The sequence below is a fragment of the Microtus oregoni genome, unplaced genomic scaffold (assembly GCF_018167655.1).
Source record: "Microtus oregoni isolate MIOR12 unplaced genomic scaffold, Mior012 000009F_ref0000495, whole genome shotgun sequence".
NCBI classification, from domain to species: domain Eukaryota; kingdom Metazoa; phylum Chordata; class Mammalia; order Rodentia; family Cricetidae; genus Microtus; species Microtus oregoni.
In genome coordinates, this window is record NW_024543068.1 from 54,594,568 (window position 1) to 54,616,853 (window position 22,286).

At 38.5% G+C, this 22,286-nt stretch overlaps 1 protein-coding gene across 4 annotated transcripts in view; it reads left to right on the forward strand.

Annotated features, from left to right (window-relative positions):
* The window catches only part of Hdac9 (histone deacetylase 9), a 463,183-nt gene that overhangs the window by 159,468 nt on the left and 281,429 nt on the right, over positions 1-22,286 (forward strand). For 3 of the 4 annotated variants that reach the window (XM_041657936.1, XM_041657937.1, XM_041657938.1), the window contains one exon: positions 1,748-4,345. In XM_041657936.1, the coding sequence (XP_041513870.1) occupies positions 1,748-2,056 (309 nt within the window). In that variant the 3' untranslated portion in view covers positions 2,057-4,345. Of the gene's footprint in view, positions 1-1,747; positions 4,346-22,286 lie in introns of those variants that run through there. The other variant, XM_041657935.1, reaches the window with a different exon arrangement.

A 22,286-nucleotide genomic window follows, 5' to 3' on the forward strand; every position in this document is an offset into this window, starting at 1 on the left:
GCCGAGGGTGAGAGCTGGACAGGGTTGAAAGGGACCTGCCTGCTGTCATTTCTCTGAAGAATGCTTTTCTCAACTCTGCTGTTTCCACCACAAATAAGACTTTTCTTTTATTTTTTTTCTTATTTTTTTATGGTCCTGAGTGTTCTTTCTCCCCAAACCTGCAGGGCCAGGTGCCCTACAGTTACACAGCCAGAATTCCAAAGGAGTGTAGTGTCTGCTTCTTGGGCTCTCAGCCGTGTGCAAACAATTATGTGTTTAAGACAGGAACTGCTGATTACTGCTCAGAACTAGGACAATTATACAGAAAATAGTCTTCGAGCATGCACTTAAAGATGTTTTAAGGATGATGGGAGGAATTTCTCCTTATGCTGACTGCCCAGGAATAATAGAAATTAAGTTGTCAGCACGAAGGAAATAAATATTGAAATTGTCTTTCTTCCTTTTGATATGGCTTTTAATTGGTATGTGTTTTCTTTGCTTGATCATCTATCTCTGCTGGGCTTGGAGATATTTGGGTCTTATCCTATTACAGTTCATTTCTGTATATTCTTGTTCTCCACCAAAATATGGTATGAGCCATGACACTTTTTATGAAATATTTTCAGTCTCTCTGCCTGGTTTTCCGCCTTCATCCCAAACAGAACACCTTCCCAGCAACGACTTCTGCCATCTCACTTCACTCCTGTGCCCACCTGTACACGCAGGGTGCTACTATAACAACCAGAGTTTATTCTTTAAAGTCCTTGTTAGATATAAAATAAAATCTCTGACACATGAGATCAAAATGCAGTGGTCTTACTTCTTTATAACGCACTGAAACAAGGCCAGAAAGGTGTGCCCATTTCCCAGTCATTAGCAGTGGCTGGAACCTAACTGCCACTAAATAAATAATTGTTAAAAAATGATGAAAACTTCCAATATGCATCCCTGCAGTTAAATTTAAGGCATGTACCAGCATGTTCAGAGCTGCTTGCAATAGATGGATCACATGACATCTAAAGAGCTTGCCCTTCAAAGTTTGAGTAAACTTTTTATTCAAACATTAAAACTTGCTTAGATTTTTAAACCCTGTTATATGTGAACATGAGTTAAACTAAAATTCTATGCAAAAAAAAATTGTAGGTTTGTTTTCCGCAATCACATTCTCTGCTTGCTGCTATCCAGGATGGCTGGAAAACAGTTACACAGGTATCGACCCAGCCAAGTAAGGAAGACATCTGAATAATTTTTTTTATTTTAAGTCTAGTTTCTTGTTTACTTCTTATTTAATTATATTCGGGTCCAATAAAAAATATATATGCCCTTCCAAAATGGTAAAGATCATTCATATTTTTAAACTTCAGAATTCTACAATGGGTATTTCTGTATTTTACAATTCTATTTCTGAAATACTGTCATAATTCGATCCTATGGGCACCAGAGAATTAGTTCTAAAGAACCACTACCATTTAGGTTGGCGGTTTTATAGTGGTTAGTATTTGCTTAAATTTGAGTTTGAAGAGGTTTCTACACTAACGTCAGCCTTTCTTGAGAAAGGGTCCGTCTCAAGTTTACTTATATTAAGTAGACTTTTGAACTACATCCTTATGAAAGTTTTGTGGCTTCCGTGGACAAGATTTATCCACCTTCTTCCCTTAATGCTTCCAGCACTTTCTAGCTCAAGTTGAGGTATTAAAAATGAGAGTATGAGTTGAATCTGTTGCATCAGGAACTATTGACTTCTGAACCCCTGAACACTCTCTTCTAGCTGCTCTCGAAATCTATTGAACAACTGAAGCAACCAGGCAGCCATCTTGAAGAAGCGGAGGAGGAGCTTCAGGGGGACCAGGCCATGGAAGACAGAGCGACCTCTAGCGAGCACAGCACTGGGAGCAGCCGTGCTTGTGTGGAGGACACACTGGGACAAGTTGGGGCTGTGAAGGTCAAGGAGGAGCCAGTGGACAGCGATGAAGATGCTCAGATACAGGAAATGGAATGTGGGGAGCAGGCTGCTTATATGCAACAGGTAATAGGCAAAGATTTAGCTCCAGGATTTGTAATTAAAGTCATTATTTGAACATAAATGTGTTGCAGATTTTGCTAAATGCTTATCATTACCTATCAGCATATATTTCCAATTTTAGTGTTTAAGAATTCTAAAACAGGTAAAATGATGTTTTTTTTTTCTTTATAAAGATCACTCTATACTGATCTCTGAATGAGTATGGGTATCAAGGTTTCATTGAACCTTTACTGGTAAGAAAAATGCCTGTTACACTAAAATTATGCTATATAATATCCAGGAAATTAATAGGCTTTAAATCCATCTCAAAGCCTGATACAACAGTTACTTCTAGTGAAAATGAACTCATGGTTGTTTTTAGTTTTATCTGCTGAGGTCTGTGAGCACAGAATGTAGTCTACAGCCTGATCAATGAAGCATTCTATTAGAGATGATGTTTTTTAACATATAGAATTCATTTTTTTCATACAACTGTACATAGTGTATCATACCATAGTCTTGAACACTGTTGAAGGTAGTCTGCTCCCTGCCCCCTTTCTCTCTCTCTCTCTCTCTTTTTTTTTAAGTAGAAACCTGGCTACTGTGCCAGCAGCTCTAGGTTATTGCATAGATCACAACTGAAAACCTTAGCCATTAAGGTGGTTTTGAGCAGAAATGCAAGCTGAAGTTCCGTTTTGACCATTACCTTATGTCTGACACAGCATTGCACAATGCTTAAACCTTGTGTAAGTTGCTGATGTTGAGTTCTGAAACGGAATCCATGCAAATGCTGTCGAGAAGCGGCGTGCAACCCTGTGCTCCACGCAGATGCTGCGATGTATGCACAGCTGCAGAGAATGTAGTACGATTACCACCTGATACGAAATTAAAAGCAGGCTTACAAGAGGGTGACTCACACTGACGCCTGGTATCCTTAGGATCTCTCACATACCGTGGTATATACCACATCATTTTGAGAAATAAATAAAAAAGCTGAGTGTTGGTTTAACAAGACAAATCTGCTTGTATATGATGGCACTTCCAGAAGGACCATGTCCTTTGATGCTGTAAAAGCACAAACAACTTTGAACGCAACAGAGACCGAGACGATGTTTATTTAAGTCAGTTCTTTGTTAGGGTCCTGCTGTTCTACAGAAAAGCAGTTCTGTGAGGGGACAGGAAATGTCTCGTGGAAACAGGAAGTCCGAGTGACTCATGTTCTGGGGAATGTAGGAGAAACAGTCCGAGGGTAGTGTTCTACTCTTTCAGTTTTTAAAGGGTATTCTATGAACTGATTTATTGGCTGGGAAAATCCCACCATGAGTTGGGAAACCCTTACGGAAGCTATTGGCTAGAACGTTTTCTTCATATTCCCTTTTGATATGTTTGCCTTCTTTTACGGGTTTACTTTTGTTAAGCTAGTCAAACGTACGCTGTATTAAGACCCCTTTGGTATGGATAATCCAAATTGACCTAGAATCTTCCTGAGGATTTTTTCTATTAAAATATTTATATTCCTTGATCCCTACTATTTAAGGTGTAGTGTAGTATCCTGTTTCAGGAGACAGCACTTTTGCCAAATGTAGACATGGTTCAACTGTATGTTATTAGCACGTGTTGTTTACAGTTCGCTGTGACATTTAAAACTATTTCTTTTAAAATGTTCCTGCTAAAGATACATTATCCTTTTTTAAAAAGTCTCCATTTGAATTAAATTAACATAACTAGAGTTAGAAAGTTAAAAGTTTTTCCACATAATGAAAATCCTTCTGATAATTTGACAGCTAGTTCTAATAGGTAACTCTCCCTATCACCAATACGTTTGGGTTAATATAGTCCTTCATATTAAAATGACTGTTGTCAGTTGTTTTGCATTAAAAATATGGCATGCCTAAGATAAAATTGTATATTTTTCCATCTCATAAATATTCATTTTCTTCAAATTCCTTTTTCAATCTCATAAAAAAGGGATAGTGCATCTTTTAAAACACATTTTATTTGGGGAGGAACACGTGGCTGAGCAGACTTTTGTATAATATTTCTTCAAAGATATGTGATCAAAAACAAAAAAAACTATTTTTTATAATGTCATTGGAGAGAACTTCATCAGTACATTTGGTGGACGTAATTGTTTGAATTTGATAGTCTTTGAATTTAGTCAAGAAACTACCTGGAACCAGTAAAACGAAAAGCTGGACATAACTAACCTTAGAATTAACCGATAAATGTCTCTTCTAAGATCTACTGTATTTATTATGATTTACACCCTTGGAGGTGATATCCTGTTTTGTGTTGTAAATATATTGTCTGTATGTTTCCCTTCTTGCCTTCTGTTATAAGTCTCTTCCTTTCTCAAATAAAGTTTTTTTTAAAAGATCCCTTTTCATACATTTGGCTTTGTGTAAAGTTGATATGTTTAATGGAATTTGAAACCTGTACATTAGATCACATATACAAATTTCCATTTTTTGTTGAAACAAGAAAATGAAGGTATTTTGAAAAGTTGCTTCTAATACCATTTAAAATAACATAAAACAATAACAATATTGAACTATTTGTATCAGTCATTATCAACCAGGAGATAGATGTAAAATCAGTTGCATGCTCCATTTTCTAGTGTGGCCTTTTAAAGGGTGTGTTATCTTCCTTGGTATTTAAATTAAAATGTCATCCTCTAAATATAAAAGAAGTATAAATAGTCCCTAGCACTATTCAACTTAAAAATTATTTTAAACTTTTAACATGGGCTGTCAAGAGCTCTGCGTTAGCTACAGGCGTGTGCTGCTAAGCCTGACAACGTGAGTTTGATTCCCAGGTCCCACACGGTGGGAGGAGAGAACTGAGTCCTCAGACTGTCCTCTGACAACACATGGGCTTTGGCACACGCGCACACAAACAACACAAATGTAATTAAAAATTTAAAAATAAGCTAAATATGCTCCCTTGAATATAACAAGCTCTCAATAAACGTTAAAACGAATCTTTTTGCAAATACCTTAATGCTGTCAATTACGGTGAGATTCCAAACTGCAGATAACAGTAACCGTGAATACACTTAGGGAGAAGAGGGACGGAACACTCCCCGTGTATGGTGGCAGTTATTGCGATGCTGTGTGAAGAGCGGCAAGCCAGATAAAGCAAGCTTTCCTGTGCGCTGAGGTAGTGTGAGGTGATGTGGGCCAGCCCCGGACTGTCCAGCTTATTAACCTTCTGGTTTGTTGGCAGCAGAACTTACTGTCAGAATTTCAGAATGTGCTACTGTGTGCTGAATTAAAGGGGTTAAATATGATTTTTTTAATGTCCTCTGGTTCGTTTACATTGCCCTCTATATATTACTCTATAGTACTGTCATGAAAGTTAGTGTTTCTGGAGGTCAGAACCATATGGCTGCATATTACATGAGATATCATCCTGCTGGCATTGGTGGAGGTGGAGGCTGAAGCAGAGCTTCCTGCTTTTCACAGAAATGAACAGTTGTCTGTAAGAATTTTTATATTCATCATACTTAGTGTTTGCCGAAAAGTATTAAAAAGGGGATTCAAGTTCAACGTATTTTTAAATCTAGTACCTGATTCATAGAGATATTAATAGCATAGTGGCTCTTAGATTTTGTGTTTTTTTTCAATAATTGAAACATGTAGTTCTAAATAATTGTGTATGGGTAAAAATAGGTATACAGTTAACGATCAAATAATTCAAGTCTGTAATTGTAGCCACTCCCAGTGAAGAACTCAGAGGTAGAAGAGGACTTGGAGATTATTTCCCTTTATTATTAACTTCTCCACACCCAATTTAAAGAGAAGAACGCAGGGCCGGACAGGGGAGGGAGTCACAGAATGTAGACAAATATTAAGGAACCAGAAATGCGGCTTTTGAGTCAAGCCAAGACTCTAAGTTTTTACGTGTTTGTATTCGTATTCCTAGCACAGTAACTTCCTGGAGTCTTAGCAAATGTTTAGACAATGCCATATTCCTGCATCTTTTTGATGAAATGGATTTTCCTTTTAACTATGGCCAACTTAAATGCATGAAGTGTAGTTGCGAGCACCTCGAATCTATTAACCTTTTCCATCCACCTGTGCCACGGGCACTTAGGGTGGTTATTGCATGAAGCCATCCTGGCAGAGGTCGTCCACCTTTGATGGGAACCTGGGCAGCCCTGACTCCTGTGCTGTGCGTGCAAAGATCCCTTTCTACATATCCAAGATGCCTACCCCCCACCCCTTATTCAGCTGCTTCTACAGTTCTCATAGTCTCCTTCCACCCAGATCTCCCCATTGCCATCAACACTAACTGATTCGAATCAGGTCTTTACATCACTACTGTAAATGACAAGTGCCGAGTGTTTCCCTAGTTCAGAGATGAGAGTTTTGTGCATGTGGTTTCATCTTGAAATGCATCCATGTTTCCTCATGAATATGTACGTGAGTTCTGGGGGTCCAGTTTAGGTCCACTTGTTTGCTGTGGAAGCTTTGCTGTCTGAGCTATTGTCCCAGCCTTATTTTTCATGTTTTATGGCAGTCATGATAACAGCTGGGAAGTGCTATGATTCCTCAACTGATTTCTACTTTTCCCTGGGCTAATGATCATGAACATTTTTTTCCATTTGCTTATTTTCCATTTGAGGAACTTCCTTAGAAAATATCTATTTACATACTTAGTATTTTAAAATTGTCCTTTTGTTTTTGGTTGATAAGTACATATGATTCCAATTAAAATGTCACTCCATCCTGTGATTTTTATAATTTCTTTGATAGTGTACTTTGACTATCAGACACTTTCGATCTTACTGAATGCCAGTCCACCTTTATTTCCTCTTATTTACTATTTATAATTTTATTTATTATTTATAATTTCCTTGATAGTGTACTTTGACTGTCAGACACTTTGGATCTTACTGAATGCCATCCACCTTGATTTCCCTTGGTTGCTTATGCTTTAGATGTGGTTGAAGAAGCCATCTTCTGATACGAAAGCACAAAGATTTACTCTTATGTCTCCTTCTACATATTCTGCAGCAGGCAGAGTTTGGCCTGTGGCTTGTTCTGAGTTCTATGTATCATTACTAAAGTGATTTTCTTTTATACATTCAAGAGTTTTGAAATTTTAGACAGGCTATGGCTATGTATCCCAGACTGCATTTAGAATCCTCCTACCTCGGGCTCCATAATCTCTAGTTCCAGCCTGCCTTGGCCGCAGTGCCGGACCCATGATTTATAACGCATCTCTTCATAGGTGTGGGGCTCTCTCTTCCTCTGTGTCTGGTGGATTTGACCCTTACTCTCCTCCCGTTCCTGCTAATGACTTGTCATTTTCTTTTTTTTTAAATTTATTTATTTATTAAAGATTTCTGTCTCTTCCCCGCCGCCGCCTCCCATTTCCCTCCCCCTCCCCCAATCAAGTTCCCCTCCCTCCTCAGCCCAAAGAGCTATCAGGGTTTCCTGCCCTGTGGGAAGTCCAAGAACCACCCACCTCCATCCAGTTCTAGTAAGGTGAGCATCCAAACTGCCTAGGCTCCCCCAAAGCCAGTACGTGCAGTAGGATCAGAAACCCACTGCCATTGTTCTTGAGTTCTCAGTAGTCCTCATTTTCTAACATATCGTGTAGTTTGCTGCTTTGTTTTGCATGCAACTGCTACCATCTCGGTATTTATATAATTGATATTAATTGGATGAGAGAAAATAGGTTTATCTTTTTATAAAGAATGCCTCGTGGAGGTGTACTTTTCAAAATGAGTCAGTTAATTTTCTCCACAGATATAAAGTCCTACTTTTGCTCTTCATATTTATCTCTAATTTCTGCTTCAATTTTCATGTTGTGTTAATTCTCATGCCTTTTTTTTCCTGTTTTTGTTAATAGAATTTTTAGAAAGATTTCAAAAAGTTCACTGTTAAATTGGATACCCACATATAACTACAGAGCATTTAACATGTGGCTGACTAGAAGCAGAACTTTTCCAAAGGACAAAGTATTGCCAAGCTTTCAAAGACGTAGGAAAATATGTATTAGTATGGAAATCATCCTTACTGGTTACATATTGGAATAAAAAGGTTTAACTATGTGGGAACAAATAACATCAGTAAAATTAATCTGATTTGTATCCCCTATCAATATAGCTAATCTAACAGTCAAGATTATGTATGTTATTTTCATGTATGATGCATGCTAATTTTATTTATCACATACACGAATTATATATTAAATATGCTATGCAAATAAACGAATCATACGCTGAATATGTTTCTAACACCAGGAAATCCTCATTTCAGTTTCTATTTTGGAACTGGGTAGAACTCACCCCACAATTTTGGCGATGTCACTTGTGAGGTCTGAATGAACAGATGTCACGCGGGCGGCTCCTCAGTCTCGGATGATGCAGACAGCGGAGCTCTGTACTGTAGGGATGGGTTAACGTTAAAGATCTTTCCGCTGTACCATAAAGACAGCGCAGAGCTTCAGTTCCCCCTTCATTATTATTTGTAAGGGCCGTTCACTGGTTCTGCCTTTCTCCTCTCAAGGATGAGGAACTGACTGAAGATGCTTCTTCTCCTGAACGTTATCGACAGTGAAAGAGCCCATTTGAACCCAGGGATAGATTAAGCCCTTAGTTATCTTTGGTGGCCCTGTCTTCTAAGTTGTTGTTACTCTCTGTCTCTCTCCTTTCAAACCACCACATCTTTTCACCCCTGGCTTTCGATTCCTCAGTCACTGCCCTAATTAATGCCAACACAAATTCAGGCTTGTGTCCTGGTGATAGTCTCCTTGTGTTTGATGTGCCCATCGAATTAACAATGTAAGAAGCCATTTCTTGTCTCCGCAGCAAGTTCTTGCTTCCTGCAAATGGCATCAGGGAGTCCTCATAGTTCAACCTCACACTCTGACCTGGGACATTTCCCAACCTAAGATGTCGCTAGGATGCAGACTGAATAGCACATTTTCAATGGGGAAGGGGGTCTAGTCAGCACGGTTTCTTCAAGTTTTTATTCCGGCTTTGGGAGCTTTAACTGCCTTTTCTAAATCCTGTTTTTGCTTTGTATAGTATCTCTGAGTTCTCCAACTCATTTGAACTCTAGCCCTCTTGGAATGAGTTCCATACTCTTGTAGGCTCTTGTCATTGGGTTCGAGGGGAATATACTGAGTTATATGTGGTTTCTCTACCACGTGGAATCTATGAACTGCGCCATTAATTTCATCTGAGCAGTGGTTGGGTTTCATTCTGCTTCTCCACGTGATAATGGCCACATTTTCCATGTTGTTTTACTTGCTGGTTTTTATTTACTGCCTGAGACAGAGCCTCCCCCACTAAACTGTTTCATGAGCTATATCTCACTGGTAGTACTTTCTTTAAGCTAACACTATTAGATAGCTACAATTAATTTTCATGGTGAGTAAATGATAGGTTTTATTTTATAAATTTCTTGGCTAATATCATTCATGAATTACTTGATTTTATATATTTTATGTTCAAATATGTATCACAATATTTTGTCTACACATTTAGATGAAGCACTTTATCTCATAATGGTCATCACTTCTTAATTAACTTTTCGCGTTTGTGCAGGATCCTCAGAATTTCTGAAAATTGAAATTTGAAAAAGGACAAAATGATTCATATTAATATTATATCAGAGTATATAGAGCTCATCTTTATCTTAGTAAACTATGGCTAGCCATAGAAGCTGGTATGTTCATTTTTACAATGTATGAACCAGTCTTTGGACAGTGGTTGCTCTGTCTTTGCGACCCGCACATGACAATGCTTCATGATTGTAACCGCTGAGTGACTGTATTGCTGAATGTAGAGGCTACAAGAGTTCAAACTGAAACCCCATCGCCTCGCAAAAACTGCATGTGAAGACATTTATTTAATCATCCCAAGGCCGTGCTGATCATTTGTCAGCTGTTGTAATTATTATAGAAATTGTAAGTTAGATCCCCATGAACAATCAAAAAACAAAGTCCTGAAACCTGTGGCGCTGCCCAGCAGTTCACAGGAGGCTCTCCTTTTTATAGAAATTGTAAGTTAGATCCCCATGAACAATCAAAAAACAAAGTCCTGAAACCTGTGGCGCTGCCCAGCAGTTCACAGGAGGCTCTCCTTCGGAGTCACATGGGCTCTGCCTCATCTCGTGCCACAGCAGGTGATGCTAATGATTTCATGTTTTGTTAGGGTTGGGGGAATTTTTGTCTTTTGAGACAGAGTGTGAAGTATAGCAGGCTGGCCTTGAACTCCTAGTGCATCAGAGAACGACTGTGAACTCCTTATTCTCTTGAGTTCACTTCCCTATTTCTTGGGTTACAGTATCACCCAGTTGATTCTGTTCCTGTTTTCTATAAAACATCATGAGAATATGTTGTCTGTGTCGAGTAGGTAAATAATAGAAGGGCATGTGAAGATGTCATTTTTGCTGGTTTCTTTACCTTAGAGAACTTACTTCGTGATTTTAAATAGCCTTTAGCCTGTTAATTTCTTTCAACACAGAGGACATATTTCTCTGATCCATTGTTTCAGTGTTTTATCTGAGTGTTGGTCATGTTGGTTGATCTTTTTGTTCCTTTAACATTTATATTGTGTGAAGTAAAATGCCTTTAACATCATTTCCTAAGTATATATTTTAAAAGTTTGTTTTTGCTTTTTTTTTACATGATTGTCTGACAAACCTCAATATAACACAACTTGATTCTGTTGCTGTTGTCTTTCCTTCCCCACACTAGACTGGGTTTCTCTCTCTCTCTCTTTTTATTTATTTATTTTTTTGTGTCCTATATGCTTGCCACACTTGTATCTGTCACTGTATTGAAGCTGTAAAGGTTTCCCCTCAGAAAGAAGTTCGAGAATTCAGAACTGTCAATTTCTCATATTGGCTGTTATTCCATAATAATTTGAATTATTTTTAATAAAGTTTATTCTTTGGCCACTAAACTTCACAATTTTTACTGAGTTTTAAAATTACTTTTCAAATTATAGAGTACAAAATCCACTGTTGTGTATTTTGACAATGTATCTATTATAATCTAGATACACAGTATTTATGTCACTCCGAAAGATCTTTTCCTACTTCCTTAAAACCAGCTTCCCATTCTCATAGTCTGCCCAGATCCAGGCAATTATTGATTACCTGTCACTGTTCATTGCTTTTAATTTTTGTCAGTAAATTGAAGGTTTTTTTTTTAAAGCCTATCTGTGATACTTTCGGTCAAGATCTGTTTTATTTAGACAAAAATCTTTCTGAAATCCACTGATGTGTCAGTAGTATTGACTTCTAGTTTCTGGGTAGTGTTCCATTGCATGGATACACTGCAGATATTTATGCAGTGATTTGTTGGTCAAAACCTGAGTAGTATGTTCATGTGGGCTGTTGTGATTGAAGCTTCATGGATATGAGGCAGTGTTTTATAGATATTGGGATTTTATTTTGATAATTATATGTAAATGGAATTATTCAGCTGGATGCTAATTATATGTTTTGCTATTTAAAAGCCTGCCAAACTTTTTGTACCTGGCTGATCTGCATTTGATCAACAAAGGATACTTCTATCAGTCTACCTCCTTGTCAGTACTGGGCATTGCAGTATTGATTGACACATGCACTATATTACTGTGCCCACTCAACTGATGCTAATAGGTTCTTGTTGTGTCTTAACTTGCGTCTCCCTAACAACCCATGTTGTTGATCATCTTTAGATGTGTTCTTTGGCAATTCTTGTACGTGTGAGTCATTAATTCACTCACATTCCAGACCTTTCATAGGTGTATCCTATTATTGGCTCGGGGAATAATGCATGTTTTGGATAAAATCTTCTCCTAGTTCCATGCCTCGGAAAATATTTTCATCTACCCTGTAGCTCACCTTGCATTCAGAGAAGCAATGTTTAATTTTCATGTGCCAGTTCCTTCCCATTTTTCTCTATAAAGCCCTTATTTCTTCCAGTTTACCTTCATATTTAGAATTTTGTGTGGTATGAAGATAAATTGGAGTTCATCATTACATCTGGCTATCTAAAATTTCAGCACCATTTTTTCAAATATTGTCTATGCTATTTTGAACTATTCTGGTACTTTCTAAAAAATTGATTGAATATAGTGTGTAGGCAAATGTCGAAACTCTGTTGCATTCCGCTGAATATGTATCAACACGACAGACTCTACGTAGTGGATCTTAAAGACGCGTTGTGCGCTCTTTCTGTGTCCCTTAGTAGTTTCAGTTGTCTTGGTTTTCTGCAGTTTGTTCATCACCTGCCTAAGTCTATCCATCCTTCTTTTAATGACAATTTTCTTTGTTCCACTCCCTTTATATATCTGAGAATTTGAGCATCTTACATTTTGAGAAAATGCAAGATCTTCTTTGTTCTAATACTTTTCCTCCTGTTTTTCTCATATTTTCTACTGGGGCTATAATTGTACGTACGCTGGCCTTCGTCATTCTGTTTATTTCTATGTATGCATCTTCTATCGCTATCTCCCTCCTTTTGTTCTAGTAAATAAATATCTGCTAATCACGTGCAGTGACTTTTCCATCCACAGCATTGTTTTTCTTGCCTGGAAGAGTCCTTTGATTCTTTGCTATAGGTTTCCCGTTCCTCTGCTCTGCGTTGACATAGCCCTCTTGAACTGATTTTGTTAGCATGGTCTCTGTGTTTCCAGGTCTGCTACTACGGCGTAGTTCTCCTCCTGAGTGCACTTATGTTTTCTCCTTTTCAGACTGAGTAACTTCATTTAGACAGCGGACAGTTTGAGATTGCTAGCCTTCTCGACTGCGTGTCCCGGAGTTTCCTCTGAGCACACAGCTGCCTTTGATTTCAGTGTAGCTTTTCCTTACTCTACCGTGTGAGTCCTCCGGACCACACCAGCTACGCTGAGTGCTTGGGTCGTTGAGTGACACAACATAGGAGTCCATTTAGCTCACTGGGACAAGGGACAAGGGTGATGAGGAAGAAGGTAAGAATTTATCAAGAACAGCATTAAGACAAATACAGCTACTTTGGGGGAAACTGCTTTGGTTTAATTTTAGACCCATCTTCATCTAAGAATCCTAACTCTTATTGACCCCTACCAAGTCAGTTTCTGGGGATGGTTGGGCCATTTTCTGCTAGGCTTTGGATTTATTAGGTTTATATTGAAGGAATTCAAGTGCATATATTTTATATTTATTTCATACATCAATGTGGAAGAACAGCCATGAAGTTTCACTTATATGTACACAAGCCAACACAGACTGAATGGGCATGACTGTCCCCTTGCATCTTCAGTGATGTTAATGAAGTACACTGCACTTTCATGTAATAAAGCCAATATACACAATGTCACCTAATTTTCAAAGCCCATTTGAATTTCAGTTTAAATAATTGGCTTATGAATTTTTATTCCTGGAAGAGCAGCTTTTAAGATTCCACTTGCAGAAGCTCGAGTAATCCAATGGTGCCATACTGGCAATTAAGGCCCCTAGACAACAGAACCGAGTAGAGACCTACAAATACATCCACACAATTGATTTTCTGTGAAAGTGTCAGGAGTGTTTTGGGCAATGACAGCCTGTGGCAGCAAATGTGGCTGGGACATCTGAATTACCACATGCAGAACAATGAAGTTTGACCCCTCTGACCTCAGGAATACTTTACAACAAACATCAGCTAAAATGGATTATTTAGATATAATACACCAAACTATGAATCTATAAATTGCTAACAAGAAACTTTCAGGGACACTTGCCATGGTATTAATATAGGCAATCAGCTCCTGGCTAAGACTTTAAGAACAGAAAGCGGACAGGTAGATGATGTGAAACTTGAAAGCCACTGCATGCCAATGGAAACACTCCACAAAGAGAGGAGACAGTCTCGTCTACAGAATAGGAGAAAATATTCGTAACGTGTATCATCTGGTAAAGATGATTCGACATTTTAAGAAATCAAACATCTCCATAGCAAGACCATAATAAATTGATTTTTAGATGAACGAAGCACTTGAACAGTAATTCCACAAAAGGAAATAGCTCGGTGTTCAGATGTGTATGTCATGACGTGCAGCACAGCTAATGACCAGAGAAAGCGAGGAGCACAATGAAGAGACATTGTCTCACGTGTTCTCCAATGCCGCCTACAAAGGTGACAGAGATAGGGTCCGGAGAGGATGTGACTCAAGGGAGCTCTGACACACTGTGAGCAGATGTGCAAGCCGTCCCCATCTATGAAAAAAGAATGACGACACCACAAACCATTGAAAGAACTGTTAAGTGGCTGGACGGTCCCACCACTGAGTACTGGCAGAGATGAAATCACAGGGGAGATGCCTGTACAGTGATAAGTTCCCTGGGACCCTGTGTGCAATGGACCAGCTGTAGGATCTGCTTCCGTGTTCATGATCAGATGACTGAGTGAAGGGGAGGTGGTTTAGACACACAGAGGGATATTATTTCTACATAAAGAATGAAGAAATCCTGCTATTTGGGACAATTGAAATGACTCTGGGGATCATTATGTGGAGTAAGCCAGGCAGAGAAAGACAAATCACACACACTATCACTCGTGCAGAATATAGACACTCATAACATGTATGAAGCGTGTTTATGTAAGTGGGAAAGTCATAATCTGTGGTTATTCTGTATTTTCTGTATCTTTAAATTAAAATTCCCTTCCTCTCTTGGAATTCACGATTCCTGTTAGATTAGATGGTTTCCTTGCTTTCCTTTCTTTTACAGTGTTTAGTCACTGATTTCTTCATCCAGATTGACAACTGGGATTTCATAATAAATATTTTACTGTTAGAAATAACTGAAAATGAAAAACTCTCATTTATAAAATCGAGTGGCACCTTTCAATTACGCATATTTTCTAGAAACATCAAGTATGTGTGTGTGTTTAAAATGATGTGGTCTTGTATGATAGCCTAGAGCTGAAATAATTCAGAGCAAATTATTCTATTCTGTGAAACGTACAAGAGGAAGAAAATGCAGTTTCTCAAAAAGTCCCCAAGGGCGGTGACTCTTTGGTCTTACTCTCTCAATTTGCAGTGAGGTTTAAAAAAAAAAAAAAAAAAAAAAAAGGAGAGCACACGAAACCGGTAGGAACATAACTGTTTGAACTGCGATTTTCATGTGATTCAGAAATACTGAAGCTTCTACTGCATTTGACGTATTAGAATGTTTTAGAATACTCAGAATACTGGCTTGTAAATGTGGGTAAACCTTGAGAAAGGAGTCCTTACTAAAGACTCATGGATTACTCTGAAGCAATTTCGGAAGTTCTTAGACTTTGGCGTTAAAGCAAAGTTCAGGGAACTTAGGTCAATAAATGACTTTAATTCTTGGATGGGGTGTTGATACTATATGTTTTTTAATGGTTATGCTTTCTCCATCACCAACATAAAAGATTTACTGTTACAGTGTGTGTGGCCAGCAGAGGCATGTGGAAGAGCTGTTTCCTGCTATTTGATTTAATTAGCCCAGTCACATGCCAGCCTTCGGGCACGTCACTCTGGACCTCTGAGGCTCTTTGTCGAAGAGATGGACAATATCTTGGCTTTGTTGGGTAGCTGGGGATGCTGCAGCTAAAACCACTGAAATCCCACTGTTTGTTTAGCCAGATCGCTGCCGTTTCACCATTTGGCTTTCGTTTTGATTTGAAGGGGAAAAATGACATTTTGGCCTTTGGGAAGTGAAAACAAAGCACAGAAGAAGAGCCAATGCTCTCACTGCTTTAATAAGTTTGAGAGCATCTGCGTTTCCTCATCTGAAAATCTAGAAGAGTGTGTCTCTAAGTCCTCTGTTAGTAGACTTAAGACAGCCTTGTGTTGCTGTGACCCTGGCCTGGCTAGCACCCTGCTGCTTTAATTCAATACTCTTTTGTGGGTTCTTGATTTTTATATATTTTAGTGCAATCGTTGTCTAATTGGACCTCTAAATCTTTCAATGAATTCTTTGCTGAAGAAGACAATATTTGCTTTGTTTGGAAAGAAGGTGTGTGCTTTGTCCTGTTCAATGCAAGAGAGTGGTCAGCTCCTCTGGTCAGCTCACAAGTTGTTCCCAGTATTTAAAGTTTCTTCCCAGATCAAAGCAACCCATGTGATAAAACTTTTAAACATCTACTTAATCATCCTTTTATTATACACCTAAATACAGAAAAGCCAAATAAACTTATGAATTTTTGAAAAGAAATAGGTGTAAAGATGGATGCCTTATCTTAGAAACACAGTGTGGAATGGTGTAGTCAGAAAAACAGCCACTTCCCTAAGGCAGTGACTTGTTCAACATTATCACCACCAACACCATCACCTTCATCACCATCACCACCACCACCACCTTTTCCTCCACTTCCACCACCACCTCCACCTCCACCTCCTCCTCCTCCTCTACCACCTTCACCTCCTCCTCCTCCTCCTCTTCCACCACTTTCACCTCCTTTTATTCCTTTTACTCCTCTACCACCTCCACCACCACCTCCTCCTTCTCCACCACCTCCACCTCCACTTCCACCTCCTCCTTCTCCACCACCACCACCTCTACCTACACCTCCTCTTCTATCACCTCCACCTCCACCACCACCACCTCCTCCACCACCACCACCAAGAACAATAACAGCCATCAACAGTAACAACGTGAGCCCTACCACACCCAGCCACACAGGTGTTACCACCACATTGAGATCTGAGAAGTAAGTGTCCACCTAAGAAAATTCCTTTTATTGGAGTATTTTAGGAATGACTGTCTAAACTTAAATACAAGGAAGCACATTGATTCTTACAGATATATACTTATGTGAGGTAGAAGTCATTTTTGCTGTGTGTTTTTTGGTGTTGATGTTTTCTTGAAAATGTAAATTACAATCACTAAAGCTTGAACTGAAGCTAATTAAGAGGTGACAGATGACAGAGGTCATCCTAAGAAGTTTTAAAGAAAAAAATGTTTAAAGTCTTAGAATAAAGATTTTTAAATGATACAGCTTTATTCCACTAAAAGTACAAACTTCGTGCTACCTAATATATTTTACAAAAAATCGTAATAACTGTGAAGGAAGTTGTAAGTTTTGAATAAATCCGTGGAAATGTGGAGCTGCTCCAAGAGTCCTTGTCAGTCGATGGGCTCGTAAATTAACAGGACACCCCGACCACAGATCCACATTTTTATACAGCATCATAAAGTTTTGTTTCATATACAGCTATGAATGTATGGCTGCTTTATGGACTTTCCGGTGTCCCTCATCTACTTTTATTGAGATTTAGTCCAATAAACCAGGGTAGCTTAGGCTAGCTTAATAAATGTGCGCTGAACAATGACCCAGTACTGAAACTTCTTTCCAAGCCTGCAGAAGAATATCTGGAATAACAAAACGGTCATGTGCCCTTCCCCAGAGTAGTGGTCTATTAAAGAAATGGGCTGGAAAGGCAGTGTCATTTCTAACATCACATAGGGAAAACACCCACCTGAAAATCAAAACTTGGTACCATTTTTGGCAAAGGTCTTGTAGCTTTTAAGTTGCTGAGCTGTGGTCACAACCCATATGGAGTGTCTGTGTTCTCTACAGTGGTCATGCTAAAGCAGAGTTTAGCATCCCCCTGAAAGCTTATGGGGAAAAGGATATTTGGGTTCCTACTCTGCAACTTTATGCCCCCTAATGTCTACTGGATGACTAAGAAAGAGATCCCATCAATATAATAGCTTTTTGTTGTTCTGTGATGATTGGTAAGCCCCTCCCTCCCTGTGTGTGTGTTCAAGTATCCATATGTATGCAGGTAAGCATAGTTGCATTGGCCAGAAAATAACCTCAATCATCATTCTTCAACGTTGTCTTGTATTTGAAACAGGTTTTCTTATTGGTCTGAGGTTCTTATATCAGGATTATAAGAATTTATCATTGTGCCAGCTTTTATGAACTTTGGGTCTGGGAAATCGAACTCAGGTCCAAAAGCATGCAAGGCAAACTTCTTACTTATTGAGCTATTACTCCAGCCCACGAAATGTCTGTTTCTTATTAGAAGATGTGAACATTTTTGACTCATTCAAGGATAAAACTTTAACAAACAGGAAATCATTATTTATAGCTTTATCTGAAAATGCCTGTTAATAAACTTAAAATATAAAAATTTGACAAATTCAAGTTTTAAATGTATTTTTCTCAATATGCTTTTAATTGTTTTAAAAATAAATTTCAAGTCTTATTACATCCACATATGTATTATATCCGTACATATCTATGTCCCTGTGATCAAAGGATGATTTTTGAGTAATTTAATTGGCAACTCTTTTTAAATTATAACCATATTACTCATCTTGTTTAGTTCTCAAATGGACAACTCAGACATTTAAAGAGCTCTCTCGGGCTCTTACATCAAGTATATTATCTAAATTTTAATTATATTCCTCCTAATTTTAAATGCAAAGTCAAATTCTGAAAACTAAACTATAGGTTTATTATTCTTCACTTACTCGTGAACCTTAGTTCTTACCTCAAAGGACATTTGGCTTATAAATCCCCCCCCCAAATACTAAGTGTGTGTGTGTGTGTGTGTGTGTGTGTGTGTGTGTGTGTATGCTTGTGGGTGTGCATGTGTAATGTGGGTGTGCTTATGTGTGTGTGCAGGTATATTATTCTGAATGATTCTTTCTAGTGTTTGCTTTTTTTTTTTTGTCATTGAAAGCTTCTGCCAACCAAATCTGTACCCTAGAGCCAATCCTCTCACTGTTTAGCTATTTCTCTTGATTTGAAGCACTTCAAGTTTGAATGTGAATTGGTTCTTTTATACTCTGATCTGCTCTCCGGTTTAATGTGGCTTTCTTTACCATGCTCCATTCCTCCTTAAGGCTTTACCACGTTTTGTTGTTATTGTTGAATAAAATGTCATTCAATCTCTCTTTGAAAGTAATTGATGGAGCAGAAGCTGTCCTCCACCTCGCTGTGGTTGACCACAGCTGTTAGAAAGGCTAATTGGAGCACAGGAGAAAAGAGGGGTCCTTGCAGAACTTCTCTACAATCTGATGGTGCGTTGCTGGAAAGCTCTGAGAGCTGTGTGTGCCATGCTCGCTCTTCAGCCTGGCTCAGCCATCGCGAGGGCACCTGCCTCCTCTTTGGTCCTGGCCTGTGAGATGGCAAAGTGAGACCAGAGGGAACAGTTTGGTCGAGTTCACGGCCACATCAGAGATTTCTAGGGTTTGGTTCCTGGGTTTCTTTGTTTAAGAATCGAAAGTTACTTTGAATCTGTCACATTTTACTTCTCCAGTTTGATAGATAGGCAGTGTTTATCCACAGCTAACGGGCAGCTGTCAGCAGACCAACCAGTGCTGAATGGTTAGCTCAGTTTGAAAATCTCTACATCTCTGGCTGTCTCCCTCCCTCCCTCTCTCCCTCCCTCCCTCCCTCCCTCTACTTCTCTCTCTCTCTCTTTGTCTTTCTCTCCCCCCATCCCAATCCAAGCATGGTTTCTTCCAAAATCCAAATCGTGAAAACGAAAAGGCTTTGTTGAATGTTTTTTAAAATGTCAAGTGAATGCTGATTTACTATTTTTGAACTAGAATTGGCAAATAGAGTCTCTCCCGAAGGGAGGGAGATGGGAGAAGCATATTCTCTTCTGACAGACTTTCTGATATTCTCAGCAACAAAAATAAACCAGTTAAATTAGTCATAAAATATATGTAAAAATAGTCAGCATGTGCCAGCATTTACATTTTTACAAAGAGCACTACCAAAAATAGCGCAGAATGAAAAATTTTATTAATGGCAGACATGTTCAATAAGAAGAAGAAAACAAACCACAGGAAAGGGCGGTGAATACTGAGAACTAAGTGGCAAACACAGTGCCAAATAATTGATGTATATCAGTTTGCATTAGCCTTTATTAATAAAAACAAACAAACGCAGGAGAGTCCTGGGCGGCTGGTTGCAGAGGCTTCACCCAGTGGTAGAGACCTTGTTTCCACTGCCGTCCAAATCCAGAGGGGGAGAGGCTGACACGGTCTCCCTGACAGTTCCCCATCATGGCATGGCCATTCTGAGAAAGGATCTAACTAGCAGATACATAATTCAGAGTACACATCCATCAGCTTCAGCCCTCAGACCCACTGTCTCTTACTCTCTCCACTTACGTTGAGTGGTGTGTGCTAGCTCTCGTGGAAAGGGCTTCGCAGCCATGGCGCTGACGCTTGCTGAAGTTAGTGGCATCTGTAATCATTCTCTTAGGCCGTGGCTCACATCCTTGTAATGACATCTCGTGGTCATTAGAAAGACAGAAGAGTATTGCTCAGGGAATCCCTAACTCTTGAATCCTTGTCCTTCATACGTGATGCAGACTTGGATTCATGTTAAGTTTTTTTTTTCTGAATCATCATTTTTATTTCTTAGTATATAAAATAAACACAACTTTAAACATATAACTCGATGTAAACTTCCCATCTTTTATGTCTCTTAACCGACCTGGGGTTTTAAATATTTGTCACTTCACCAGACTCCCTTCTTCCATCACAGTGATACTAAAGCAGTTGTGTAATGCTTGAAAACCTTTGACATTTAGCTTCGCATCTCCAAAATATCACTCTATAAATATGTATATAAATATGTTCCTATAAATCATGTGTAATTTCAGATCACTGATCTTAAATGGGAGGGACATTATTTTGAAGGCCAAGCATTTTTCTACCTGACTGTAATGGGTTATAGTCTGCCAGTGAGAAGTTAAGTCACATTTATGAGTAGTTATTACCTAAGCAGCTAAAATAATATATATAATAAAAATTTACATTTTTTACAGCTGTTGAAAGTTGAATTTCCAAAATACCATGATTTCATGTGAATATTAAAAAATAGTAAGTGATGTGCTCTTCAGTATTATCGTAAGTTTTAAATTAGCTTTGCTAATTCCATATCCACATTTCCTAGGAAATACACTGTTTATTCAGCGATAGTGTGACACAATGGATTCAGTAGATTTGGCCTTGATAAGCCTATACACCTCACGGATCATCCTGGTTTCCTTTACATATATTCACTTGCAAAGTCGCAAATTAATTTCAGAGAATTATGACCAGTGCTACTGTAGACCTCCCATGGTTGGACAAATCTGTCATGGGATTTGCTTTTGTGCTATTCAGAATGATAAAACCATGGTATGTCTTATATTCTTTATATTCTTATGTGATCTTTAATTCTTCACCACTCCATGTATTTTGATAAATTTAATAAATACAGCAACTATTTCTGTAGCATAGTTAACATTTAGGAAACTTTGATATTCAGTATGGAATATTTTTTTGATATGTAAAGAACATATAAAGGGGGTGACCTAAAACTCTTGAAGGTTAATCAAAGACCCAGGCTAGCCTAATTCAAAATGAAGTGTAATTCAAAAAGGGAAGGAGAAAGGAATTCCTGCGTGTCTTCACAGTTTTCCACTAGTTCAAAGGCAAGTTCTATCCTTTTTTTCTGTGAAAGAAAACTGTCCCCTGACTCTATAATGAAGTGTGGTATCATCTAATAAATATAGTCTCAGACTTTGCCTAATACAATCTCCATGTTATCTACCACATGGCCTTGCTGAATACCCTTCTTAGTTTCTGATAATTCATAATGTGATGTGGATATGTATGACCCTGCTATCAGATTTCACCTTATCGGCAACATGAACCTTGGGGACTAAGAAGCAGCTTTGAGATTAACAACTGAAAAAGTGACAATATCATGTATCGACTTATGTAGACATGGATGTATTTATAGGGGTGTGTTCTATGGAGTCTAACTTTTCAAATCACCAGGTTGATATTACTCCATTGCTAACTCTCTTGTATATCACAAAGGGGAATAGAAACCATATGATGAGCATCAGTTCACGGACAGCAGAAAAGATGCAGGGACAACATTACGGTATCTCCCTTTATCTCTGACTACTGACACACAGAGGTCTCTGGTAAACGTGAAATAACGAATGCCCTTTTAATGTTTCTACTCAGTTGTTATGAACAGTGTACAAGGCATTGCTTCCCTGCAATTCTAGCCCCACTTTTAAATGAAACATTTCAGGAATATTTTCACACATTTCCATATATTGCTGATAAAAAACAGGCTTGTGAAAAGTTCCTGGTTTACTCTCTGTAGTCATTTTCCCTTGCTTATTTTGATGCAGGATTCGTTCAGAGTTGGCACATCAACTACTCCTGTTTATTTCTTCCTAAACCTGCTTCTTCCATACTCAATTATCTACCTCATATATCCTTCCAAATAGGCAGTAATTGGCTAGACAACGGCATCCTACGGCTTCCTTGAGAAACTAGCAGAAGCACAGATTCAGGGGAAATGCCTTTTAGTTTATCTTTAAATTGGAGCA